This window comes from Myodes glareolus, chromosome 15 (assembly GCF_982192425.1).
Source record: "Myodes glareolus chromosome 15, mMyoGla1.1, whole genome shotgun sequence".
NCBI classification, from domain to species: domain Eukaryota; kingdom Metazoa; phylum Chordata; class Mammalia; order Rodentia; family Cricetidae; genus Myodes; species Myodes glareolus.
The window spans coordinates 39,803,634-39,830,959 of NC_142040.1; the positions used below are offsets into that span (position 1 = coordinate 39,803,634).

General features: G+C 36.1%; 1 protein-coding gene across 1 annotated transcript in view; it reads right to left on the reverse strand.

Annotated features, from left to right (window-relative positions):
* Mtrex (Mtr4 exosome RNA helicase) overlaps positions 1 to 27,326 on the reverse strand; it is a 63,708-nt gene that overhangs the window by 35,887 nt on the left and 495 nt on the right. Inside the window, exons 2-15 of the mRNA XM_087896890.1 lie at positions 22,880 to 23,017; positions 21,669 to 21,735; positions 20,072 to 20,134; positions 19,038 to 19,150; positions 15,991 to 16,165; positions 14,941 to 15,031; positions 12,399 to 12,523; positions 11,373 to 11,471; positions 10,429 to 10,531; positions 8,236 to 8,367; positions 6,578 to 6,657; positions 4,904 to 5,014; positions 2,998 to 3,099; positions 870 to 995 (exon numbers count right to left, since the gene is read on the reverse strand). Of these exons, the coding sequence (XP_087753016.1) occupies positions 870 to 995; positions 2,998 to 3,099; positions 4,904 to 5,014; positions 6,578 to 6,657; positions 8,236 to 8,367; positions 10,429 to 10,531; positions 11,373 to 11,471; positions 12,399 to 12,523; positions 14,941 to 15,031; positions 15,991 to 16,165; positions 19,038 to 19,150; positions 20,072 to 20,134; positions 21,669 to 21,735; positions 22,880 to 23,017 (1,525 nt within the window). The remainder of the gene's footprint in view (positions 1 to 869; positions 996 to 2,997; positions 3,100 to 4,903; positions 5,015 to 6,577; positions 6,658 to 8,235; positions 8,368 to 10,428; positions 10,532 to 11,372; positions 11,472 to 12,398; positions 12,524 to 14,940; positions 15,032 to 15,990; positions 16,166 to 19,037; positions 19,151 to 20,071; positions 20,135 to 21,668; positions 21,736 to 22,879; positions 23,018 to 27,326) is intronic.

Sequence of the window (27,326 nt, forward strand, 5' to 3'; positions counted from 1 at the left end):
GGAAAGCAACCAATGCCAATTTCCTTAAGAAGTTTTTTCTTAAAGGCCAGTTAAAAAACACCTGTAATCTAGTACTTAGGAGATGGAGAAAAGAGGCTCAAGACAAGTTTGAAGCAATATAGCAAGTCTGAGGATGACCTAGACTTACTTCATGAGGCCCTGCCTAAAACGAAATGAACAAAAATCCTAGACTATCCAAAATTCACAATGAATGCCAGCTAGATGGTTCATCAGTGAAAGACGTTTGCCATAAGTCTGAAGACCTAACCTAATTTTCATCCCTGAAATGTATGTAGTAGCACACATTTGACTCCTGCAGCCTGTCCTCCAACCTCTACAAGTGAGCTGTGGCACACTGTCCTCCCACACTTTAGAGAAATGGAATTAAAAAAAAGAAAACTGAGGTACAGGGAAAGGTTATGTTATAATAAAGTTGAAAAATATAAGTTTATGTTTAGTATATTTGTAATTAAAGAGGATGAACCAAAGGTAAAGTACTGAATTAATGTTTTGGGGGTTTTGCCTTTGCAAAGGTTAAGTACTGGTATCCCATATCCTGCCTCCTATTCTCAAGGTTAGAGTACTTTCCCACAGAGGAGGGAGGTAGAGAGCATTTTAAATCTGGTAGGTAAAGCTTGTATTTCTGCCCTTTCTGGCCACGTTCACATCCGTTTCCATTGCATGAGTTGCTAATTGCTCTTTGCTTGTTAGACGAAACAATATAAATGGCAAACCTCTTCTATCGTCCTAGGCCCAAACAGTTATAGAGCACCAACTCATCTTGAAAGGCGTATGAGGCAATAAAACTTAATTTAAAGCAGTCACTAAAGTATATTTCTAGAATCCTTGAGAAAAGAACAGACTCTTACCTTAAGTAGTTGTTTTCCAATTGTTGGGCTCATCTTTTCATCTACCATAAGAATTACAATTCCTCTGTCATCCATTCCCCTCCTTCCAGCACGGCCAGACATCTGGATGTACTCACCAGAGGAAATCTGAATATGATAGCATTTTCAAGTTTAGGAGAAAATCTGGTTAAAAAAGTATATCCTGATATTTCCTCTTATTGTAGAATTCACAATTTACACATTTCATGAAACCATTTAAAAATGAACTTCTGGGAAAGTTAAGGAACAACAATGAGAAGCATGTGGGACTCTCATGAAATTTAGGTTTTAGTTCTAAAACGACTTAACTATGCACTAAACCAACAACTGTCAGTATCTGAAAGCCAGCTACTAGGAAATACTGGTTAATACACTAACATAAAAAAATACCTTTCAACTAGATATTGTGAAAAAAAACAAAACAAAACCCCAAAACTTAAGAACACTAACAACAAAGCAAACTCAACAACTATAACCTTTCTTCATTATAATAACTTCTTAATCTTCAAAATTAAATTAACACGAAAATGCCATCCACTCTTGGGAGGGGTACAATTCTTGGTAGATGTCTCTGGGGGCTAGTAGATTCACTTGTCAGAAAGACCATCCAGTAGAGAAAGATCAGGCTTTTTGACCTTACAAAGGTAAAGAAACTGACAGCCTAAAATACTGGTATCCTGTTTGGCCGATTGAGGCAAGCATCTTAACAAGGCAGTGAAGAGGCTGGGGGGGGGGGGGGGAGAGGGAGGCAGCAAACCTGAAGGCCTAAGACCAGGTCTTAGTTTCACTTCACTAGAATGGGACAGAGCTGAGCCAACAGCTTCCCCTATCCTGCTATGGGAAAGAGCCTAATCACTAGGCCTCCCACCAGTCGGCTCTCATCCTAATATTTTCTTCAGTAATCAACCCCAGATTAATCCCTCCTCTTTGAAATTCCCCTAACTCCGCTTAAAAGGAACTTGTGACCTTCTTTGGGGTCACTCTTTTGCCAACCCACGGTGGAATCAATAAAACGCTCTTATTATTGCATATGTGGTTGTTGGTCTTTTTGGGGGGCTTTTTCTCAGACCCTAACGGCAGCACTGAACCACCTGAATAACCAGCCATGACTTCCACACGGGCCTGTGTACTTTACTTCTATAGCGAAAGTCCAGATCTATGCTGGTTTGTTCCCAGACTTATGACTAAGGAAGAATTAAGAATCATTGTCTAAGAAGACCATAGCCTAGGAAGAAGGAGGATATCAGAAAAAAGAACAAAAAGACTACTAATAAGATCAGATGTTTCAAAACGCAGCCCTAAAAATCTGAGTAGACTCAAAAGGCATCATTACATTGCAGGTCTCCCTATGTAGCCGTGTGTGGCCTAACACTCACTATTACAGACTAAGATAGTCTCAAAGCTGCCCTTACATTCTAAACACTGAGCCTACAGGTGTGAGCCACCATACACAGCTCCAGTTTTTGTTCTCACTTTAGGACTCCAGTATCTATCAGCACTCTGCCTCTGTATCGTGTGCTCAGTAACCACTGCTGAATGGGATATTTGCCTTGAGATCAGATTTACACTTTAGCCAAATTCAATGTTTCAGCAATACTCTCAACTTCCCTTCCTCCTTGGAAATGGGACATGTATAAACTGTTGTGACTCTCTAGTCTAAAAGGTGAAGGGTTACTAAGTGGTGCTACCACAGCTGCTGCAGTAGGAGTGCTTTAAGTAACTTCATAAATCATTGGCGCGCAATTGCTGAAGGAAATCTGACTAAGGGGCCAGAGTACAGATGAAAAGAATCTAAGGTTTAATATTGATAAAACTTGCTTGGGAGTAGAAGTACTTCAGATTTTAAGATATCTCCACAAACCTGAGCATCACTTATCTGGAAATCTAAAATCTGATATGCCTCCAATTCCAATACATTTGGAGACACTATATCAGTGTTGAAGCTTTAGACTTTGAAGTAGTTTAGATTTTCAGATCAGGGAAACTCCACTTTAAACTTATATTTGAAGGTCTTAAACATTTGGAACTAAAAACCTCAATGATATGAGCCAAAGTCATGTGAGATAAAATAAAGATTAGTTATTATTTTAAAATACAGTTAGTTACTTACCCATCTAAAATCCTTCCCATCAAATTTACGGGCATTTGTAAATAAAACGGTTCTAGCTGGCATATTAATTCCCATAGCAAAAGTCTCTGTGGCAAATAAGGCCTAAATAAACAAGCAATTATATAATTAGTTAATGGATTTTAAGGTTAAAAACTTCTATAATTTACAAGTGTAAGTAAAGCTAGCATTAATTTTTATACTTAGTTCTTTAATGACACTTTGTAAAAATAACTGACAAGATGAATTCTGAATCTATTAAATAATACATATAACATAACATGACACAATTATATTGAATAATAAATATACTGTTACATAATATTACATAACTATTAAATAATATTTAATTTCTTTTACACTTGTCAAACTTATTAATTCAGGGGAATTAGTCTTTCTTACATCCCAGTGCAAGCAAATGGAGAGAACACAACTAGACTAATGAACAAAGATACGGTGGAGTATCTTTTTAAGCAGTCAATTTTCCTGGCTTTCTCACTGATAATGAAGTAGTTCTGAAGATCGCTTTACAATTAGGTTTCTTTTAAAAAAAAAAAATTAAGTTTCTAGAGCAGTACAGACTCATGTCATGACTGAAGAATCTGAGGTCTTTATCAACAAAAACAGTTGGTTTAGTCATACAAGGCTCTAAGTCAATAAAGTATTAAATATTCATCAACAGGAAAGATAATACTTCATTAACTCAAAAGAATACTAGTCATTAGAAAATGAACCATCTACATGCCAAAGCAACAACAGCAATATAGTAACCTTTTGTTTGCAAAAAAGTCATATAACATTTGAATGTATGCTGTGAAGATTTTTGGGAAATAGGGGGCAAGATGAACTTTCTTTTTTTATTTACCACTATTTTACTTTAATTCAACTCATACTCTTGAAAAATGATCCATTAATTATTTAGCAAAATTTATAATTTGTAGAACATCATCAAGGACTTACTAGGATCTGAGTGTAAATACTAACACTTTATTAAAATAGTATTTCTTCTAAACATTCTTCTTAAGGCTGAGGACTCTCAGGATAAAACCAGAAATAGTTATATGCTAAAGTTGTTTCCTATTTCTAATATCCCACTTCTTGGGACAGGCATCAGTTTTTTTTTTTTTTAAAAAAAAGATCAAACTAGACTCCCACCGAGTGCAATTGAATATTCTAAAACAAACAACTCATATCTAAACTAACCCTTTAAAAAAGATCAATCAAGCTGGGCAGTGTGGCGCACGCCTTTAATCCCAGCACTCGGGAGGCAGAGGCAGGTGGATCTCTGTGAGTTCGAGGCCAGCCTGGTCTACAAGAGCGAGTTCCAGGACACAAAGCTACAGAGAAATCCTGTCTCAAAAAAAATCAAAAAAAAGAGAAAAAAAAATCAACCAAGTAAGAGGGAGCTGAGCAGTTACCCAGTCAACTCAGGTCTAATAGCACATTCTGTACAACTGCACTGCAGCCAGGTGGTGTCACTTCCATGAGAAACTAAACTTTTTCTATGCACACTTCCTTTTCGAAAGGGCACTATGTCAAGTTCATCACCTAAAGTAATGCGCTTTCCTAAGGCGTTCTTAATTTTGCAGTAAGTAGACAAAACACAAAGCTAGCAGACGCGACGGCTCACGCCCCTAACCCAGCACACCAAGGGCAAAGCAGGAGGACGGCTGCTGGAGGACAGCCTGGCCACCGTGTCAGAAAAGGACAACGAGATGGAAAAAGAAAAGACAGGACAAGAAAAGATCCCAAAAATCTGCCACTGGGTCTGGGTGGTGAAAGGCTGGTTTGGCCTCCAACACTGTGAATTCAAACAACAACAACAAACTCGTCTGTAAACAATGGTCACTAGAACTTAACATTGCTCATATAACAGAATTTTGAGGCATAAAAAATTAAAAAACAATACCTTTATCAATCCTTCAGAAAAGAGAATTTCTATAGTTTCCTTCAAAATAGGAAGTAAACCACCATGGTGAATACCAATCCCCCGTTTCAAAAGAGGAAGTACATGCTCAACCTGTAATTTTGAAAAAAAAAAAAATGTTTGTTATAAGGAAAAGGAATTTAAAATGTAAAACTTGAAAAAATGTGTAACTAAACAAGAAAACATTTGTATTTAAAAAACTTTTTAAAAAAACTTTCCCAGAATAAAAGCAAAATCAAATCCATATTCCCACATATTAAACTAGAAATACAACTATGGCCAAGCTTTAACATGACAACCATGTTTAAATACATACAAGTATTTTGTTCCTCAAAGTTGTAAGCTTTATGAGTTAACTCCCACACAAAAGTCTAGGCTGTGGCAGCAGAAGCTGTAAAATGGCGTGGAGGCTTACACTCATAGTCCCAGCTATTCCAGAAGCTGAAGCAGGAAACCCTTATCTCTTAAAAACTAAATCAATAAACTCAAAAGATCTTGCTAGTTCAAACTCTTAATTACGAAACATTAAAGTATAAACTTTACAATCAAAAGAATGGCTGAAGAGTGCATTCTCTACAATGCTGCCAAAGCCCACATTCTAACTGTTTTAGGATAAAATGCACCAAGCCACAGAGCATTCAACACTCAACATTCACCTAGGAAGGAAAAGTATCTTAAAATTTCCAAGTTAAAACACCATTTGAAATTCCAAGAAATATGCCCCTGTAATTGTAGAGTAACCTAAATCCTCTAAAAACCAAAACATTCATTTGTAGAACACAGTATAACCTTCGAATTTTTCCTTTTGTCTTAATCTACGGATGAATAGCAAATCTTATGCGCAATTTTAAAGATTCTACCAACTGGGATTCAAACGAGACCAATAAATTAAAATCCCTGGGAGTAGCACGTGTTAGCATATTTTAGATGCCAAATCAATTCCAACAGTGAAAGAAAAAGTATGAACTAGATTAAAGCAAAGTAGCTGTTTGTTTCTTTCTTTCTTTTGTTCAAGACAGAGTTTCTCTGTGTAACAGTAGTAGCTCTCTTGGAATTCACTCTGGAGACCAGGCTGGCCTTCAACTTACAAAGATCTGTCTGTCTCTGCCTCTAAAGTGCTGGGATAAAAGGTGTGTGCACCACGGCCCAGGTGATAATTATTTCTTAAAGAATAGATCATTTTCACTAGGCATACTCTCTTTCTTCAATATTCTTATAAACCGAGAAAGTTAATGACTTAATAATCAACAATAAAATTTCTGTTATACAGAAATACAAGAAACAATTTCTAGATTATGCTATGTACTCTTTTAAAACTCCCTCAGTGTTGGGCAGTGGTGGCACACGCCTTTAATCCCAGCACTCAGGAGGCAGAAGCAGGAGGATCAGATCACTGTGAGTTTGAGGCCAGCCTGGTCTGTAAAAGCTAGTTCCAGGACAGGCCCAAATAAATAAATAAATAAATAAATAAATAACGCCCAAATAAACAAAACCTCCCACAGGCAGCAAATCTTTGCTTGGCACCCTTTTAGCGGGTTGAAACATATATGAAGGTGTTTGAGAGCATAGGCCAACTATGCTACAGTGCAATAAAATGAATAACTATGAGTAAATGCCTGCTCCCTGCTAAAATTCATACTTACTGTAGTAACTCACCTGAGGGAGCTTTTTATCTTCATCAGACAAGCAGTCAATTGCATTACTGAATACTTCTTCAACCATCTTCTTTTCTTCATCTGTGAGAAAAAAATTGAAGGGCACATAAATATGAAAATGAGTCGGTGACGCTAGGCAGTGGTGGCTCAAGGCTTTAATCCACTCGGGAGGCGGAGGCAGGTGGGCCAGCTTGGTCTACACAACATGAATTCCAGGAGAGCCAGGGATGTTTTAAAAACAAACCTTGTCTCAAAAAACCAGAAAAAGAAAATAAAAGAAAAAAGAAAAAGTCAGTGATCCTAAGATCCTAAATTTCACTCATTAAAAACATTAATAGTCTATATAAAGCTAAAGTAAAGAATTGGTGCTTTTTTTAAGCAACCCACCACATAATAAAATTACTGTCCTTGACACTCACCTAGCAGTCTTGATCTAAGGAAAAGTTAATAAAAATAGTTAAGAATTTCAAGGGGCTGAGGCAAGAGTGCTGTGTGAATGTCAGGCCAGCTAGGGCTATAGTAACAATAATAACACCAAAGTGCTTTAGAGGCAACATTAAATTCTACTATCTGCAGGTTCTTACACATCTGTTACCACTCTGAGGTAACTGAGGCTTAGTGTAAATAAGCACTGCACTTAACTGTAGCGTAACAATTCCAAAGCCCATACTGCTAGTGACTACATTTCTTCCTTTACTGTATCAATCAAATAACAGACTGCTCAAAAAACACTTGTTAAATTTGAATCAAATTATAACCCTGAGTCCTAGCATGCTTACCAGTGGTGTTTATAATACTGCAAGCTATAAGCTAAGCAATTTATCTGCCATCTCACTTTAGCCATGGGAAAGTACATAAAGAGAACGGGACAACTAAGTTTTGGTTTGGGTTGTTGGTTTGGTTTGGTTTTGGTTGGTTTGGTTTGGTTGACATTGGTTTGAGACAATGTCTACTATGTTGCCCAAGCTGGTCTCACATTCAGTCCTCCTACCTCAGCTTCTCAAGTGATGGTACTACAAGCATGCATCTCCATACCTGGATACAACTAAAATTAATTTTGGGTTACTCAGTATTTCTTAATATATTTATTATTTGGATTACATACACAATAGGCAGGACTGAATAACTCCTTGGCTGACAGTCTTGGCTAGGGTATGCTACTATACAGCTGTATAACTTTAAATGAGGTACATTTACAGTGAATGCACATCTGCTAAATGTTTTAGAGAAATTCAGCATACTTGAGGCAAAGAGTGGGTCTAGTTTGCTGTAAGAATGAAGGACAGTGCTTTCGATGAATTATTCTGACCAAGAGACCTACCCTTAAAGAATCAGAGACAGATGCAAAATAACCAAGTTTATAATAATGAAGTACAAGAAGGTATGACTGTAATGGTTCTCAGTAATGTTAGAACTATGCAGTTATTATATCTTCCAGTAAAATAGGAGAAGGCCAAAGGTTTAGCTGTAGTAGTACAGTGGTTGCCCAGCATGCACTAGGACCAAGGAGAGAGGGAGGGGGAAGAAATTCAGAACCTTATAAACCTTTTACAGGTGCTGAGCACATACTATTTATTATGATTATCAACAAACTGCATATGCTAGTATACAGACATATGACAAACACAACATTAAAAACACAAAGAAGCTATATAATACCTGTGTTGAAATCTAATTTAGTCATTTGAAGAGCATATGCTTCACAATCTTTCTTACTAAAACTGAAGATAATTACAGGTTGAAAATTTCTTTCCATAATCATCTTCACAATCTTGAACACATTTGATGGACCTGCAAAGGGCAAATAAATTACACCTCAAATTAACTCAAAATGGACAATAGACTTAAATATAACTATAAAATAAAAAATAAGAAAGATCTTCATAATCAGCCGAGCACGGTGGCGCACGCCTTTAATCCCAGTACTCAGTGGCAGGTGGATCTCTTGTGAGTTTGAGGAGAGTTCAAGTTCTAGGACAGACAGCGCTATGCTGAGAAACCTTGTTTTGAAAAACCAAAAAAAAAAAAAATTCAGATCTTCATAATCTTGATTAATCTTGATTAGACAAAGCAGCCGTGGCTGACATGAGGGGTAGAAGCAGTTAAGACAAAAGAGAAAAGATGAGACTATATGCACCAACATGAAAGACACTGTGCTTTGACAGATAAGAGCAGCAAGTGGAGAAGCAACTTCAGTCTATGATAACACAGAAACAACAAACTCAAGTTATCTATTGATATAGGTCTACCCAGAATATAAGAACTTTTATAACTCAACAAAGACAATTCAATACAAAGTCAGGCAGTGGAGATGCTGAGGCAACGGCTCAGCAGCTAAGAGCTCTTGTTACTCAATGAGGACCAGAGTTGGCATCTCAGCATCATGACACATGGCTCTAAAATAAAACATCCATAACTCCAGCTCCATGGATCCTAACATCCTTTTCTGGACTCCAAAGGCACAGATACAAACAGATACACACACACACACACATAAGATAAATTTAAAAAAAGAAAAAAAATTTTTTTACAAGCATGGTGGTGCATGCCTTTAATTCTAGCACTTGGGAGGCAGAGGCAGGCAGAAATCTGTGAGTTTAAGACTAATTTGATCTATACAGCGAGTTCCAGGACAGCCATGGCTGTAACAAAGAAAAACTCTATCTTATAAAAAAAAACAAACAAAAACTTTTAAATAGACAAGATTATAACAGATATTAATCCCATACTGTGAGATGTAAGTATATAGTATGAAGTTCAGCATCAGTGACCACAGGAGACAAGAGATTAAGAGCACACTGAAAGACTGCTTCACTTTTACTAGCAGGATTATAACCAAATAGATACACACTAAGAATCATCAGCCTAAACGTTCAAGGAAACAATACCCAGATACATTCCTCAGAGGAATAGCATGAAGAATACTAAATGGTGTAGTTACTTTGGGAAATAACGTGGCAGTAATCAAAAAGTTAAACTTATCCAGGAAAAAAGAAAACACATATTCCCACAAAACTTGCAGCATAAGCCAAATGTTTATGGCCTTATTCATAATCAACAAAAAATAGAAACAACTCCATATTTACTTAATGTATATTCTTAGATTATTTGGTCACATGGAACATAATATATAATCATATGAATCCTCCCCCTTTTTATTGAGACAGGGTTTCTCTGTACCTTTGGAGCCTGTCCTGGAACTAGCTCCTGTAGACCAGGCTGGCCTCAACTCACAGAGATCCGCCTGCCTCTGCCTCCCGAGTGCCAGGATTAAAAGTGTGCACCACCACTGCTTAGCTGAATCTTATTTCACTCAAAGGAATCAGCTACAAAAGACCGTATGATTCTATTTTTGAGACATCCAAAAAAAGGCAAATTCACAGACAAAAAAAAACCCAGCAAAAAACAAAACTACTGATGACCAAAGTCTCTGGTATAAGAAGAAAAAAGATGAAGAATGATGTTAATGCACAGGGTTTTGAGAGAGCAAAGTTAATGAACATGATTTAGAAATATAGGGACGGTTGTACAGTTCTATGAATAGACTAGAAATTATCAAGATGCACATCTTAAAACAATGAATTTCAAAACATATAAATTATATGAAAATTCAGGGCTGACTTTCGATTATGTGAATATACCCAAACCCACTAATTACCCGCTTACTGTGAGTATATGTATTACATTAAATTAATTAATGCCATGTAAGAAAAACAGATCACCCATTATTCATCCAGTCTTGTCATGTTTACACAGTTTCCTCAAAAAACATCAAATAAAAGACAATAGAGAGTAATTTAGCTATTCAATTTACATGTACAATTCTTGTCTAAAAACTAAGTTCCAAATTACCTTTTGTTCCTCCTTTCCGTCCCTTCTGGTCTCCTTTGGCCAAATCACCTGCATCCCGAAGCACTTGCATTGCAGTATTAAAATTATCTTCTCTGAAGTCACCCTAGAATCATATTTTCTTCCATGTAACTGTGCAAATGTATAATCAAAGCTAGAGAGATGATTCAGTAGTTACGAGTAGTTCTTGCAGAGGGTCTAGGTTTGGTTCCTAGAACCAACATGTTGGCTCAGAAGTATTTAATCATAATCTAAACATTTCTTTTTTGCTTGTTTTTTTGAGACAGGGTTTCTCTGTAGCTTTGGGGCCTGCCCTGGAACTAGTTCATGTAGACCAGGCTGACCTTGAATTCACAGAGATCTGCCTGCCTTTGCCTCCCAAGTGCTGGGATTAAAGTCATGTGCCATCACTGCCCGGCTTAATCTAAACACTTCTTAAACACAAAGTTTCTCCAAAGAATGAAACTTTAAAGCAAAAATAATAACAAAAGTCACTTAAAATAAGTGACATGTGAAAACAAAATGTGATAAGGGATAACTGAAACTGTGAAGCAAGATATAAAATATCTGGCATTTCCCCAGCCCTTGATTCTCTAGTATTTCGAACACTGAGAATGGAAGGAAGTCAAGTCATGCGTTAGAAGAAAGTCTTGAATACAATTTGTCTTTAAATCATCACCTCACTAGGTTCACCTCAATGTCCTGGGGACAAGTAACCTTCCTATCTGAGCTTCCCAAAGCCTGCAGGTGAGCACCACCACAGCATCATCAAATACAGTATCTGAAATAAAAATACTTTTAAATAATCATTTTTGAAGAGTGAAGTATTTGCGACTAAAAAAAAAAAATGTGTCTGTGTGCAGAGGGTGGTTAATAGTTTTCTCCAGCTCAAAATTAAGGGAAAGCAACATATAAAAGATGACATTACATGTGAATTATTCCCTTACATTTTCGTCGACCACAAGGTGAAGGCCATCTCCCCCTGCTGGAAATATATAATGTTGCAATGGAGTAGGTCGATAATCAGTATAAATTACATGACAGGGCTATAAAAAGAAAGAAAATTTTATTTTTTCAAGACAAAAATGTATATTTGATCCACTCAACAAAAATTTAATGCTTTCAAATAATTTTAAAAGCTAGGCAAGCGAAAAATGGGGAAATCGTCCTACTAATTCATATGACAACCAAATTAATTTCCCAGTTCCTTAATCAAGACCAAACATATGATCTGAACTTCCATTACCCATTAGCTCATCTTAGAATACTGCAATTACAGTCAACAATGCCTTAGCTAATATGGTGACACAAGGCATCCTTGATATATAAAAACAAAACAAAACTCTTGTAGTACAGAGGCTTTTTAACACAGTAGATTGATCTAGCTCTATCTGAAGATTCACTGGGCTTCCATCTTACAGAAGCAACAGTGAGAGGAATGTGACTTATACATAAAAGTTCCTAAAGGTAACAGTGTAAAACAAGTGCAGAAAAATCCAATGTTCTGTTCAACACTCAAAAACAAGTATCTGATGCAAAGTCTTATACAGACATTAAAGTTGTACTGGAAATTCAAAGTAGAAACAGTGATTACTAAGTGTGAACATATTTACATAAGAACTACCAAATCAAATGGTCAAGAAATGAGTAGGTTTTTCTGACCCAAGACCTTAGAACTCTTACTATGTACTTATACCTCACTGTCAGAGTAAATGTACTACATTATTTCCAAACTTGGCAGATCATCAGGATTAACTTTGGAAATTAGATTCCAAAGCTCATCTCTTAGAGGCTTAGCTATACTGGCCTGGAGATGGCAAGTTCTAATTAGTCCACTCATTCTGATAAGCTGCTTGACTTAAGAAGCAGATTCACATTAAATTAAGAGCATCAGGAAAATGTATAAGAAGGGTATGGCAATTCCAATCGGTAACATTTTTAAATAATGAGGAAAGAAAAGTGTATGAAAGTACCTGTTTATGTAGGTGGCAAATCCATTCAGCAAACTGTCGAGCATTCGGGATAGTAGCAGAAAGAAAGACATAATGGACATTATCTGGAAGCAAAATAATAGTTTCTTCCCATACTACACCACGCTCTGAGAAAGACAAATGGAGTTTGGAATTAAGTGTTAACTAAGTGATAGTATCTAAAATTATTTTCTCTAATGCTTACTAACTGAACATGCAAACCACTTTTAGAAAGCATATTTTTAGCCACAGACACTTACTGAAACCTCCTTTAGTTCATGAACCTATAAAGTAGACACAATAAGAAGCAACTTCACGCAGGATGGACTCTGAAAAAGCAGTTCCAGACTGTACTCTTCCCCTAATAAACAAGAGCCCCAGTACCAAGGCAGCTAATAGTAAGTAGTTCTGCTTCAGAGAAGCAGAGCAACACATTTGAAAGATATGCTATTACTAGTCCATATGATATGTTACCCAAATTACCCTCATGATCCTGAAAATAAAAGATGGATCTGATGAATAGTAGATAGGAAGTTGATACAGCTCTGTTAAAATGTCCTAGTAACATTAAATCTATCTCTAAATTAATAATATTCGCTAATTGTTTTTATAATAGTAAGTTTTAAAATACTTTTAAAGATCAATGACTTAAAATAATTAGTTGAATTTTTATACAGTTTCAAAGTTTTGAATACATAATTTCAAAAGCAATGGCTCTTTGTTCCATGTAATTTTTGTTTCCCTGTTCGCATCTGAATATTGATTTGAATAAATCAAGTTTTTTAGAACTTACACAGTATTATATTTAACTTTTAATCATAGTTGAGTTTGCATATCACATGATGGGGGTTAAAATTCTATATAGTACTCAGTGTTTTTATGTAAGTGTGGGTGGGAGAGGGTGTGCGTGCACCCCCATGCCATGGTACTTGTTTGGATGTCAGAAAAGAACTTTTTAAGAGTCTGTTGTCTCACTCAGGCATGGTGGCACACACCTTTAATACCAGCACTCAGGAAGCAGAGGCAGTGGATCTCTGTGAGTTTGAGGCCAGCCTGGTCTACAGAGTGAGTTCCAGGACAGCCAGGGTTAAACAGGGAAACCTTGCATTGAAATACCAAAGAAAAAGAGTCAGTTCTCTCCAATACACAGGTCCTGGGATTGAGTTGGTTGCCAGTATTAGTGGCAAGAGGCACAACCCACTAGCTGGCCCAGAACCCATTATTTTTTAAAGCAAATAGAAAATGTGTTCAGAAGTGTCTATGTGAATTTGGCAAAGGTAAGTATTGATGTTTTCTTACATTATATTATTTTTTATCATGAACATATATATCAGCAGTTCTCGACCTGTGGGCCATGACCCAAGGGGGATACATATCAGATATACATTACAATTCCTAAAAGTAGCAAAAATACAGTTATCAAAGAGCAATGAAATAATTTTTTGGTTGGGGGGGGTCACTACAACATGAGGAACTGTATTGAAGGGCAGTAGCATTAGAAAGGTTGAGAACCACTAATATAGACTAACTCAGTTCTTTAAAAAAAAAAACAAAAACAAAAAACCTCAATCTTCCCCTGAGACAGGGTTTCTCTGTGTATCTCTGGCTGTCCTGAAACTCATTCTGTAGACCAGACTGGCCTCAAACTTACAGAGATCCGCCTGTCTTTGTCTTCCTGAGTGCTGGGATTAAAGGTGTGTGCTACCACTGCCTGAAAATAAAACTCAATCTTACTTTGAGTGTATACATTTTAAACATTAGCTTTAAATTTATCAAATTTCCTTGTATACCCCAAATTGCAACTACATTTATTTTTTAATTAAAGTAGGGTAACAGCCTGAGGAAAAATATATTTATAGCAGTTTTATTTACTTATTTATTTCATACCTATCATATTTTTTCACAAATATGTATTCACAGGTTTATAAAACCAAATTAACTTAAAAATTTCTAAAGTCATCTTTGTAAACTAGAAGTTCCATAAATTTTTTCACATTTTTCACATTAAATAATTACTGAGAATTGAGTTTTGGTGATACACAACCTTAATGCCAGCACTCGAGAGGCAGAGGCAGGTGGGTAGCTTTTAGTTTGAGGCCAGCCTGGTCTACAGAGCTGGTTCCAGGACAAGCAGCGCTACACAGAAAAATCTTCTATGTAAAGCCAACCCCCTCTCCCCCGCAAAAAAAAAAAACGAAACAGTTATTGGGCTTCTAATGTGGGGAAGGAAAGCAAGGTCTTGGTAGGTGGCCTAGATTCCCATTTATCTCATTTCTTCCTACCTCTGTCTCAGCTTCCCAACTGCTAGTATTACAGTCATGTACCATGTCTGGCTTGGCGAGTTCTATATAAAAGTAGGCTACTTTTCAATTCCTACTAGGAATATTTCATGTTGTCCACAATTTGAATATGTAATAGTATAGTAGAATTATAGACACAAGAAAATTGAAAATAAATCCAACAATTCTTAATCAAAAATATTAATGGCATTTGTTTAAAAAAAAGCATGGCATTTATCTCAACACTGCAACACTACAAAATATACCTGAATCTCTCATGTAATGAATTTCATCAAATATGACCCAAGCAACTTCTCGCATAACTTCAGAACCTCTATACAGCATACTTCTCAAAATCTAAAAGGGGGAAACAGATTGAGCAGGACTTTAACATAACATTCAATAATTAGGCAAATACTACTTTTTTTCAAACAGGGAATTTTTAATACCTTTGCTTCGTGGATATATTAAATATTATAAAGCTACATACCTTTGACATCTCAACACGTATAATCAGATATTCACAAAAATACTATTATCATGTCTACTCTTTTCTTTATTTGGAATATGAACTCAACTTCCTCTGTGCAACATCTTCTCAAAAGCCACACTAAGGAAAGTATGTATAAAAGTCCTAATAAGGGATCTGGTGAGATAGCTCAGTGGAATCTAAGTTCAATCCCCAAACATAAACACATAAAGGTGACTCCACAACATTCTCCTCTGACCTTGACACATGCACTGTTGTCCATGTGTCCCCCTACACCATACACAGAGATACATATTACATACAATTTTTTAAATACCAACTACAGTAGAAATAATCACACCCAAATCATGTTATATGCAAAACTAAATAGTGATTAGAAAAAGCCAAGTATAATGTGGAGTATATATTTTTTAAAGTTGATTATTTATTTACTGATTGTAATAAATACCCAGGGACAAAAGTAAAAAACAAAACCAACCAACAACAACAAAGAAAACCCCATGAAACAAACAAGACAGTATTTGTATGAAACATGTATTCAAATCCTTGAAACTATACATATATAAAATAACCAAGTATTTTCAAGTCACAGTAATAACAAACTATTAAAAATACTTTTAAAGGTGGCTATATTTTATCAGAAATAATAAATATTATTAATTTAGAGAAATAGTCAATGCTGCTAGGGCACTTTACAATAATTATGCCTTTTTCAAATAATTTTATCCACAGATATTCATTACATTTTATCTGAAAAAAAGTAAGCTGGATAGATACTCTGACTAAAATACAATGAAAAAAATCAGTGAGATGCAATGTAAGTCACCTCTGTTGTCATAACAAGACAAGATGCTGTAGGATTAATAGTGACATCTCCAGTCATCAGACCGACGTCTTGAAACTCTTCATACATTTCACGGTATTTCTGGTTACTAAGAGCCTTAATTGGGCTGGTAAATATTACACGCTGCTTTTCTCTTAAAGCCAATGCAATTGCATACCTAAAAATATAAAAACAATAAGTAAGATTTCAAGTATGGTGAGCATTCCTTCATAATCTATTTACTATAAATAAACCATTATACTATAATCATGATTTATCTGAAATGAAGTAGTCTAAATAAGCAAGGACTTTTTAAGGAATTAAAACAATTGGCTTATCAGCGGATATCCTAGCTCTCACTAGAAAGGCCTTTCATTCTACTGTTGGCATCCAAAAGTTCATCACTCTGTCCACTCATTTATACATACAGATTACAAATAATAAGAAAACTACAGAAATGGGTGGATTTTTCTTCAACAGCTTCATAAAATGAGTTAATCCATATGTACTCTTTTTCTTCATGTAATTCTTAACAAATCATTTCTTGGCTCAGCATAGGTTCTGTTTATCAAAAAGTTCTTTCCAGGGCATTAATAGAATTCAATACAATAATATTATTTGCTTTTAAAATTCAGTTTAGTATTTAACTACAGGACCATGAAATTAAGATTTAAAAAAAAAACCACTGTGACAGATACTTTTTAAAGATATAATTCCTGCACAAACTATGCTTATCACATCAGTCATCCTCTACATTATAAAAGAGAAATTTTATAAAATTAATAATTGCTCAAACATGTCAAATAGTAATAGTGAAATATATATGGGAAAGCAAATATAGAGATGTTGCTGATCTTTTCAACAACAATAACAGAAATAGAAAACAGAAAAGTATGATCTGTACTTAGGGAAAAGTACACATAAGGACGTGAATGATTGGGTAAAGGTTGGATTTGTCAGAAAAACAACTTGAAATCAGCAACAGAGATAGCAACTTTTAGAACCATGTCCCTAAAAACATAGGGGACTATGTTCTTAGAATTAAAAAGAAATAGGACAATAACTCCACAAGCAGACATTCTTAACATGAAAATGTAAACTATTAATAATCTAAGCAAATGGAAACTCTACATAGATCGAGGAAGTAGCTCAATAGTAGAGTATTCACCAACATACACAAAGCCCTGGGTTTGGGCCCAAAACACTGGAAACAAAATTTCTACAAACTAAAAACCAGAGAAACAACAATGAAACAAGCTGGAGAGATAGATAGCTCAGTGGTTAGGAGCACTGGCTGCTCTTACAGAGAACCTACGTGGTGACTCTTAACCTATCTGTAATTTTAAGATCAGTTTGAGGGGATCCGACGTCCTCTTCCAACTTCCGTGGGCACAGGCAAAACATAAAATAGAAAATAAAAGTAGAAGAAATAGCCAGGCATGGTGGCAAACAACTAAAATGTAGGGAAATACACACACACACACACACACACACACACACACACACACACACAAACAAAAAAAAACCAAAACAAAACAAAAAACAAACCCCAAACATTCTATGGAACCTTTAGGCCTTAAAGGAAATTTCAAAATGATAAAAGACATAAAACAAAAACAAACAAACAAAAAACACCTTTAATAGCTAATATCTAAATCTAGGATTATGACCAGCACTAAAAATAAATAAATTGAACTTCCAGCAAAAACGTCAAAACAACTACTACAATATCTAAGATGAAACATTCATTCTCCTTTGTCTTTTATTTGATGTTTTCTTAGGAAGCTACGTAAAGATGACAAAATTGGATGAATAAAAGGTGATCTGTTTTTCTTACATGGCATTTCCAAAGGATCCAACATCACCATTGGCATTTATAAGCAAGCATGCATACACATGTACACATACACACATAAAGTCTTCAAAGAAGCCAAAAGGAAGCAAGGATGAGAGATTGCTTGTCAAAAGTTATGCAGATCAAAAATAAATATTTAAAAACAAATGTTTTCAAAAATGAACAAGCATAATTTTTTACAATGTTAAAGCAGTTTTTCATCAGGAGACTTATCCTGAAATATTTCAAGAATTTCTTCATGCAAAAAGAAATGGTATCAGTAGAAAAATATGGACCAGCATCAACAAACAATAATGTCTTTTTATATTAAGATATATTTTAAAACAGCAAAACATTTCACTAATAGTAAAAATAATCTGTAAAACTACAAAAACTTTAAATGCCTATTAGGAAAAGGAAGGTTTCAAACCAACCACTTCATTTTCCTTAGAAAGTAGGAGAACAAAGTAAGTAAATGAGGTGAAAGTACAAACCAAAGAAACGGAAACAGAACAAAGAAAAACCAATGAGGCCAAAAGCTGGATTTTGTTAGAGCAACATAATACTAGACCACCTCCAGCTAGATCAAGAAAAAAAATCAGATATAAGCCTGATACAAAACAAAAAAATCCGATGTCCCTCAGAATAAAGATGTGAAATTTCTAAATAAAATTTTAATTCATCAACCCAATAATAAAATATAATCATACATCATGACAAAAGAGAATTTATCTAAGGATGATTCATTGAACACCCAACAACACATTTCATCACACTAGCAAGCAAAGGCAAAAATCCATATCCGAAACAAAATAAAACCCCACATCATTTCAATACAAGAAAAGGAACTTAAAAAGATCAAGTGTATAAGTTCGTTCATATGAACAGAATAAGAGACTAACTGCAAAGGAGGAACGGTAGTCAAGCCAGATAAAAACACATCTATGAAAAAAACCACAAGTAACATCATGCTTAATGATTAAAAAAAAAACCAAAATATTTCACAAATAATGAGAACAAAGGAAGAATGGTTCTTTATAATACCTATCAAAACATTATACTAAAAATCTTCAATATTTTAATGAAGGCAAGAAAAAGAAACTAAAGGTTACCTAACAAGCAAAACCACCATTGCAGAATACAGACAGAAACTTTCAAGAGCTAAAATAACTAAGTGATTTGTCTATTTCATTTGAGAACACTGTTTGTTACTTACTCAGCACACACAGTTTTTCCTGCTGATGTATGAGCAGACACTAACACAGACTGATTATTATCGACACACTGAATGGCTTCTCTTTGGAAAGCATCAAGAATGAATGGGTATTCCTATAAAAGAAAATTGACAGACACATGAGAATGTTAAGCTATCTAAGGCACACTTAAAAGAACAATTATCCTTCCAAAGACTTCAATATTCCTTTATGATTCATCCACCATTAAACAGTGAAAAAAATGACTTCAAAACAGTTTTACCAGACAGAACACAAGCTTTAATGCTGCTATTTAACATTCTCAATATATTCTATTTACACTAAAATCGGGAATAAAATAATGGTTATATGCTCTGTGGTACTGTGCAATAATTTTGCATATACCATAAATCTTTATAATCCCATAAAATAGGTGCATGCTTAACTTCCTTTCCCTAGAGGAAAACTCTAAGGTTCCAAAAAATAAAATCCCCAGCATTACTCAGCAAAGGCAGAGAAATAATTTCTTAAACATAAAGAGTTCATACTTGCTTCTCTGAGCTTCCTTTTTTAGAGAAAGTTGTTTGAAAAACTTAGCCTCACTGTTTCAACCTTTACAAACATTTTAAAAATCTAAGGAAGAAGAGTGTGGAGTGAGAGGTGTACACGTGTAACCCCAGCACAGTGGAGGCTGCAGCAGACACATCAGGAGTCTCAGGACCTTCTGGACAGCCAAGAGAGCACACCATAACAAAACAAACTGAACTTCAGCTTCCTTAGAAGCTGCTGAATTTTCAAACTTATACATCATGCATTTTTTTTCTACAGAAAGGTTGACAAATTTGTTAGATTCTTTAAGAAGGGTGATAAGCACTCTTTAAATGTGTAAAAACCTCATCACACAATGCCTGGTTTCTAGCATGGTTCTTTACTAAGTTACCACTATATTTTGTAGTAGGTTTTTTCAGGGCACACACACGAGTAAATTTAGAAATCTCATTTGAAATCTTTTCTTTTTTGAGATCTCACAAAACTTTCCAAATAGTATAGTACAGACCTTTGCTGCCTTTCCAACTCGAGGTTTAAGTGGTATATATTCTTCATCTGCAGGAAGAGCAACCTGATGTCAAAGTTTAAGGAGAAAACAAGAAATGACTATTAAAATTCAAGACTCTAAAACAAGAGTTGTTTAAAGAATAAAAATGATCAATGAATGTTCCTGTTAGTCTTACATGTTAGATATAAGTTACATGTAGTCAACTGACTAGAAGAACAAGGGGAAAAGTTAGTTACAATGCTCAAAAGACCCCTCTATTAATGCTGGCTAAAAGGCAGTGCAATCAAAAACATGCACCATTATTTTCCTGAAGAAACTTTATTAGCCAAGATAGAGCTACAACCTATCATGGCTACCATTATCTTTCCATATCTAATATACAGACTTTACATGGCACAGATTAATTCCTTTTCCTCTCAGGGGATATGACAGGAGAGGTGGGCTTGCTGTAGGGGTTACAGTCAGGACACTCCAACTTGACATGCTCAAGCACCTCCGTGAAGGAAGACACAAGGTATATGAGGAGAAAGTGACAAAAATCGGGTGGGGGAGGAACGGACGGACAGGAAGGATAAAGAGCTTCTGCCCTTTTCACAGCAGGCCCTGGATTGTTTGGGGATTATTATTTTCTTTTTGTAAGTCAAGGCATTGAACAGGCTCTAAAGTAAGTGCTAAAAGTGATTAATTGGGCATTACATCTCACAAACAAGTGCCACTTCTAGAAAAAGATTTTCAGCAGGAAAACAACTTTTAAACATATAAAGTTCTAAATCCACATCAAATCCCATTCTTACTAATCTGGAATTTCTCCACTTATTAAACAGTCTTTTAAGTAAGAGTAATAATAATCTGCTGTGAGTTTTTAAAAAATACTTTTAATATTTTATTTATAGCCATAGAAAGGCACATGTACCTCGGTACAGTGTGGTCATCTCTCCTTCCAACCTGGGTCCAGGGATTGAAGTCAGACCACCTAATTTGCATGGCAAACTCTTTTATCCATTGAACTATTCTGGTAAGTCCAGCATGACACAAAGTTTTATTGTAATGATAAAAGACTTAGCAGAATGAAAATGAACGTATAATTACACTATATCCTATGTGTATACATTCTCACTTTTAAATGGATGCTATCAGTGACCACCACCTAATAGGAATTTATTAGTCATTGGAGCATGACATGAAATAGCATGCAAACTGCAAAATCAGTGCTGGTCACTCTAAGAATACGAGAATAAACAAGCCCTAAACTCTAGTTTTATGCTGGGTAATTTCCCTATTATTATTTTTTTAATTTAATCTTTATAGTTATCCCATGGAGGCACATCTCATTGTTCTAAATTTATAAATTAAATAGACAATGTTCAAAGAGGTTAGAAAACTTGCTCAAGATTATAGTTAGGAGAAATGCTGGGCTAGCATCTGAACCCAAGGCTCTGTCAGAGAGCTCCAGCTCTTCCACCATATTACATGCATCCCGCATAAATGACTTGAGCCCAAGGCCTTCAATGCTAAACATCCTGCTGACCAGCCCATTAGGCAGTACAAAGAAAACCAGCATTTGTAATGTTAACCTATTGGAGGTGGTTGTACTTACCTCATGTGTACAGCCTTCAACTGTTTCAACTGATTGTACCTTCACTCTCGGCATCAGGTCTGCCAAACTTAAAGTTATTAAAATGACAAGAATTATTTTCAATACTTAGATCATAAGCCTATCTGTACTGTTAAACAAAATGACACCACCCAATTATAACACTGTAAATCCAAAATATTTTAGCTATTATATTCAGACATGTGAAGTGTCTTAAATAAGCTGAAAATTAAAAATGCTAAGATCATATTTTGTTATATATAACAGACTGCTACATAGATTATTCAATAAATATCAGCTTAGTTCCACTATTTTAAATAAAATCTAGCTATTCAAGCACTGTCACTACCTCAAAACACAAAGCTGATTCAAAAAATATTACACAACAGAAGGGTAAAAAAATATATTTAGATGTTGCTATAATTTATTGAGATATTCTCATCAAAATCCCACACTATGCTCATCTAGGCTCTCTGAATTCTGAAAGGGCTAAACTATAAATAAATTGAACCAGATGTATTTCTATATTAGACTCATTATTGTGTATTATATTTGTGATAAATACTTTAAGACAATAAATATATTTTGGTAAAAATTTAAAAGTTCCAACAATAGGGAGCAAGGACTTAAAAAACACAATCACTATTGTTTGCAGTCTACTGCACTCCTGTGGGCAAATGGCGCTATCTCCAATTTTTCAGTGACCCTTTTATCATGGTTTATAGCAGGTAATTTACCAGTTAAGGAAAAATAAAATCATAAACAGCATTATCACAGTGACAACCAAGTCAATCAAATATATTGGTATCAGGAGTAAAAGTTCCAGCTTTAAAATCCCGAGAAATATAAATAGCAGAAAATCTTTAGTCAGAGACATCCATGGGTGTCCCCCATCAAGAGAAGTGGTTTTGACCATCAAAGCCATGGTACTACTTGCAGCAGTGAAAATCTCCTCTTTATACTTGTACATACTTATTCCTACCACTGGGTCAGTGTTATCCTACCAGTCATGAGACATCTGTAAGAAAACATCTTTTCAGATCTTAAAAAAAAAAGTCTTCAGGATTTTTCTCAAAATTGGATTCTAAAAAATATCAAAAGAGGAATTATTTGTCTCCTAACCCTCCATATTTAAACAGTTGTTATATGTTTCCATGCTTATAAAATTTTAAAATAACATATTTTATAAAACTTTATGACTATAGAAACACTACCTTAAGTCTTCATTAATTGAATCGTCTATTCTGGGCTTCTTGCCAAAAATTGGTTCATCTGTGCCTTCAACATCTGCATCTCTCTTGTTTTTAACACCACTGGCTGATTCTGATTGTAATTTGGCATCCAGTCGTTTCCTGAAAAACAAACAATTAAGGAGTGATTCTCAGCCTACTGCTGTGACCCTGTAGAGAAGGCCAGGCAGATGCTCTTTGCCATCTTGCCTTTGTATGGGATGGCAGGCCCCAACATGCTGGAATGAAAATGCTCTTGCATATGTGAATGGTGGTTTGTGGGACTTCCCCAGAACCCTAACACCTTTAATACAGCTCCTCGTGTGGTAAACCCCACCATAAAATTATTTTATTGCTACTTCATAGCTGTAATTTTGTTATTGTTATGAATCATAATATAAATATCTATCTGGATCTATCTGCAGAATATCTGACATGCAACTTTCAAAGGAACTGTGGCAAACAGGTTGAAAAAAACCAATTTAGAATAAATTCCATAGTCTCAATTCTAATTTTAAAGTAACCCCATTATTTAATATATTATATATACTTAAAAAAGCAAAGTCATCTTTTAAATAAATGATCCAAACAAATCAAAGCTAGCCAAACTGAGAAAATTCTATAACTAGTAAAGTTGAATATTATTCCTTATATATTACATATTTTCTTGGAAGGGTTGCTTTAAAATATTAAAATTCCCATTTTAAAAGATAGCAACAAAAATTAGTTAAGTTCATTATTCCTTAAAACAGTAGACATTAACATGAAGACTTTTAAAGCTTTCTCTACTTTTAAAACTTTTAAAGCTTTATCTTTTTTATGCTATTATCTGGAAGAAAAAATTGTATGGTTAGAGTTTGAAGGCCAAAGTCACAGAACTCAGGAGGCTAAGGCAGGAAGATGGAAATTCAAGGGCAGCTGGAGCTGCACAAGTGAGACTCTATTTCAAAAAAGACAAAAACAAGAAAAAGAAGGCAAAAAAATTTTCAAAGTAACACTAACTGGGGCTTCATAGCTTGAATATCTGCAATGAATTCAACCTAATTTCTACCCAGACCCCCCCCCCCCCCAAAAAATCAATTCCATGCAAATTTTAGATTTAGCTGCAAAGGTCAAAAAGAAATAAAATAGGGATGGAGAGATGACTCTGCAGTTAGAGCAGCACTTGCTGCAATTCCAAAGCACCCGGGTTTATTCCCACTACCCACCCAGCAGCTCTCGACTCTCTGTAACCTGAGTACCAGGGCATCCCCCAGAACTAGATTTAGCAATGACTGGCTTTTCACATGGACCCTAAGGATTTGAACTCAGCTCCTCATGGTAACATGGAAAGCAATTTTCCAACTAAGTAATTTCCCTAGGCTCCTTTTTCATTTTCTTAAAACAGGTCCCACATTGCAGCCTTAAGCTCATGGTAATCATCCTGTTTCAAGTTTCAAGTATTAGGATTATGAGACATTACTCTTACATTTAACTATCACATGTTGAGTAAGACTATCATGTAGCCTGCCAGTGGCGGCTTGTACCTTTAATTTCAGCGCTCGGGAGGCAGAGCCAAGCAGATCTCTGAGAGCTGGAAGGCAGTCTGGTCTACAAAGCAATTTCCAGGACAACCAGGGCTACACAGAGAAACCCTGTCTTAAAAAAAAATAAAATAAAAAGACTATAAAGTAATTTTGAAGAATGATTTAGAGCAAAAAAATAGGTATTCATATTGAAGTTGTTTAAAATCCTGCATTAATTACATCAGAAGTGTACAAATTCTATTTTTCCAAAGAAAGATTCCCTAAGCAATTTGTACTGAAGAACCAAAAAGCAATGAAATCAAATAGCACAAGCACTTTCTGCACTAAATACCATTCACTACTACAGGAAACCTAAGGCTATTTAGGATACAGCTTACTCCAGCTCTAAGGCAGTGACTCTATAGAAAGCATATGCGGTACAAAGACTGATGAGGTCTTAAAGACTCACAAAATGGGCCTGCAGAGATAGTCCAGTCTTTAAAAGCACTTGCTATTCTTGTAGATGACCCAACTTTGATTCCCAGTCATTGCTAAATCCAGTTCTGGGGGATCCAAAAGGGACATATATGAGCACATACATGCATTCATATAACACATTCATACACATAAGTTAAATAAATCTTAGAATAGAAATAATCCCTAAGAGCTAGCTTGAAGAGCTCTCACTGGTTTAATGACAGCAAATTCAAAGAGCAAGATAATGGAAATAGTGCTCAGTCATAAAAGCACTTGACATACAGCCTGAAGACCCTCTTCCAATGGAAAAAAATACCAAAAACCTCACCCTTTTAAAAAGTCAGATGTGGTGACCTACATCTGTAATCCCAGCACTGCTACAGTGGAGATGGAAGGCAGCTAGAAGACCACTGACCAGAAGGCACAAAAGCGCACCTACACAGTGCTATGCTACAGCTTCAAAACAAAGTAGATGAATAGCTGTTTTCTGACCTCCACAAGTACATCTGTGGCACAGATGTGTCCACCCCACACACATGGTAACAATATGATCATTAAAAGGCAAAAGAATGAGGCGGGTGATGGTGGTACACGCCTTTAATCCCAGCACTCAGGAGGCAGAGGCAGGCGGATCTCTGCGAGTTTGAGGCCAGCCTGGTCTACAAGAGCTAGTTCCAGGACAGGACAGGCACCAAAACTAAAGAGAAACCCTGTCTCGAAAAACAAAAAAATAAATAAATAAGAAAGAAAGAAAGAAAGAAAGAAAGAAAGAAAGAAAGAAAAGAAAGGATAAACTATGCTAAAATGAAATTTAAACGTTAAATTTAAGCAAATTCTAGACAATGTAAACTGCTTCACAGAAATGGGAAAAATAGGTTGCGTAGGTGGAAGGCTAAAGATGAGAATGCAATGAAACGCTGAGAGGTGCAGAAATGGCTCTGATTGCAGCGAGGGTTTAGAGTGCTTCAGTTAACCAATGAAAGGACAGAGGGCAGGAAGAGGGAGAGGAGGGAAGTGTGCACACCTCATTTCCCTAATACTGATGAGCAGCTAGGTGTGGTGATGCACGCTTTTAATTCCAATAGGCGGTCTACCAGGCCAAGAATGGCTACGAAGTGAAACCCTGGCTCTAACAAAACAGATACAAACCAAGCACTAAGCTTGTCTTTTCTTTATGAACTGTATTTCAAGGTAAAAATGGACAGTTGATGAAAGTTTTAGCATGCTTTTTGATTGCTGTGATAAAACCCTGACCAAAATCAACATGGAGAGGATAGGGTTTATTACAGCTTGTGCGTGTTTACAATCCATCATCCAAGAAAGCCACAGCAGGAACTTGGAGGCAGGGACCTAAGCAGAGACCACAGAGAGAGGCTCATTGGCTTGTTCCAACCCCTTAAACTGCGCAGACGAGGCCGGGAAGGTAGCACCCACAGTGAGCTGGGCACTATCACAAAAGTTAGCAATGAGGAAAATGCCGAAGACTTGTCCGCACAGGTTGAATCTGGTGACCACAGGTCAACCTGGTGAAGGCAATTCCTCAGACTGACGACTGAAACTGACAATGAGGTAGATTTTTTTTTTTGGGGGGGGGGTCTTATTTGTGTGGTACCTACACTTTGTGTAGACTGGACAATGAAACTCTGAGAGGTGCAGAAATGGCTCTGATTGCAGCGAGGGTTTAGAGTGCTTCAGTTAACCAATGAAAGGACAGAGGGCAGAAGAGGGAGAGGAGGGAAGTGTGCACACCTCATTTGCCTAATACTTGTACAGCATCTGACATTATTCCTTTGACACGGAGTCTCTCGCTGCAACTACTCTGAGGCACAGTGCTGGGGTTACAGGTGTCACGCACCTATGCGCAACCTTTTATGTGGGTCCTGAGGACTCGAAATTAGGTCCTCATTCTTGCACAGAAAGCACTCTTGCCCATTGGTCACCTCCTCAGACCCAAGAGAACGATGATATATGTCTATATATAGACCAGGTTAAAATGCAGAAAGAAAGAAAAACTAGTTTTACTGAGTGTAGTGCACAGCCGCAATTTCAGCACTAGGGAAGCCGAAGTAAGAGAATAGCGAGTTAGAGGCCTGCCTAACGTTCACTAGAGAGATCCTGAATCCAATTTAAAAAAATAATAATAATAACAAAACCCTACAACTTGGAGATTAAATCTCTTCCCTCTGTAGCTATTTGCCTTTGCGGTTTAAAACCTTCCTACTCGTTTCAACCTTGGCGCAACTAGTTCTTAACTTTTTAAAGACTGCATGACACGTTTTGTGCTGGTGACACACACACACACACACACACACACACACACCGTAGCCTGCGAAGTTAGGGCTGCAGCCAGCAAGCGTGGCCTCAGGAAGTGTAGCAGCAGAACCCACGCCGTCTGCGGACACGCGCGAACGCCAAGACCGTATTTCCCCCAATCAACGTCTTCTTCCTCC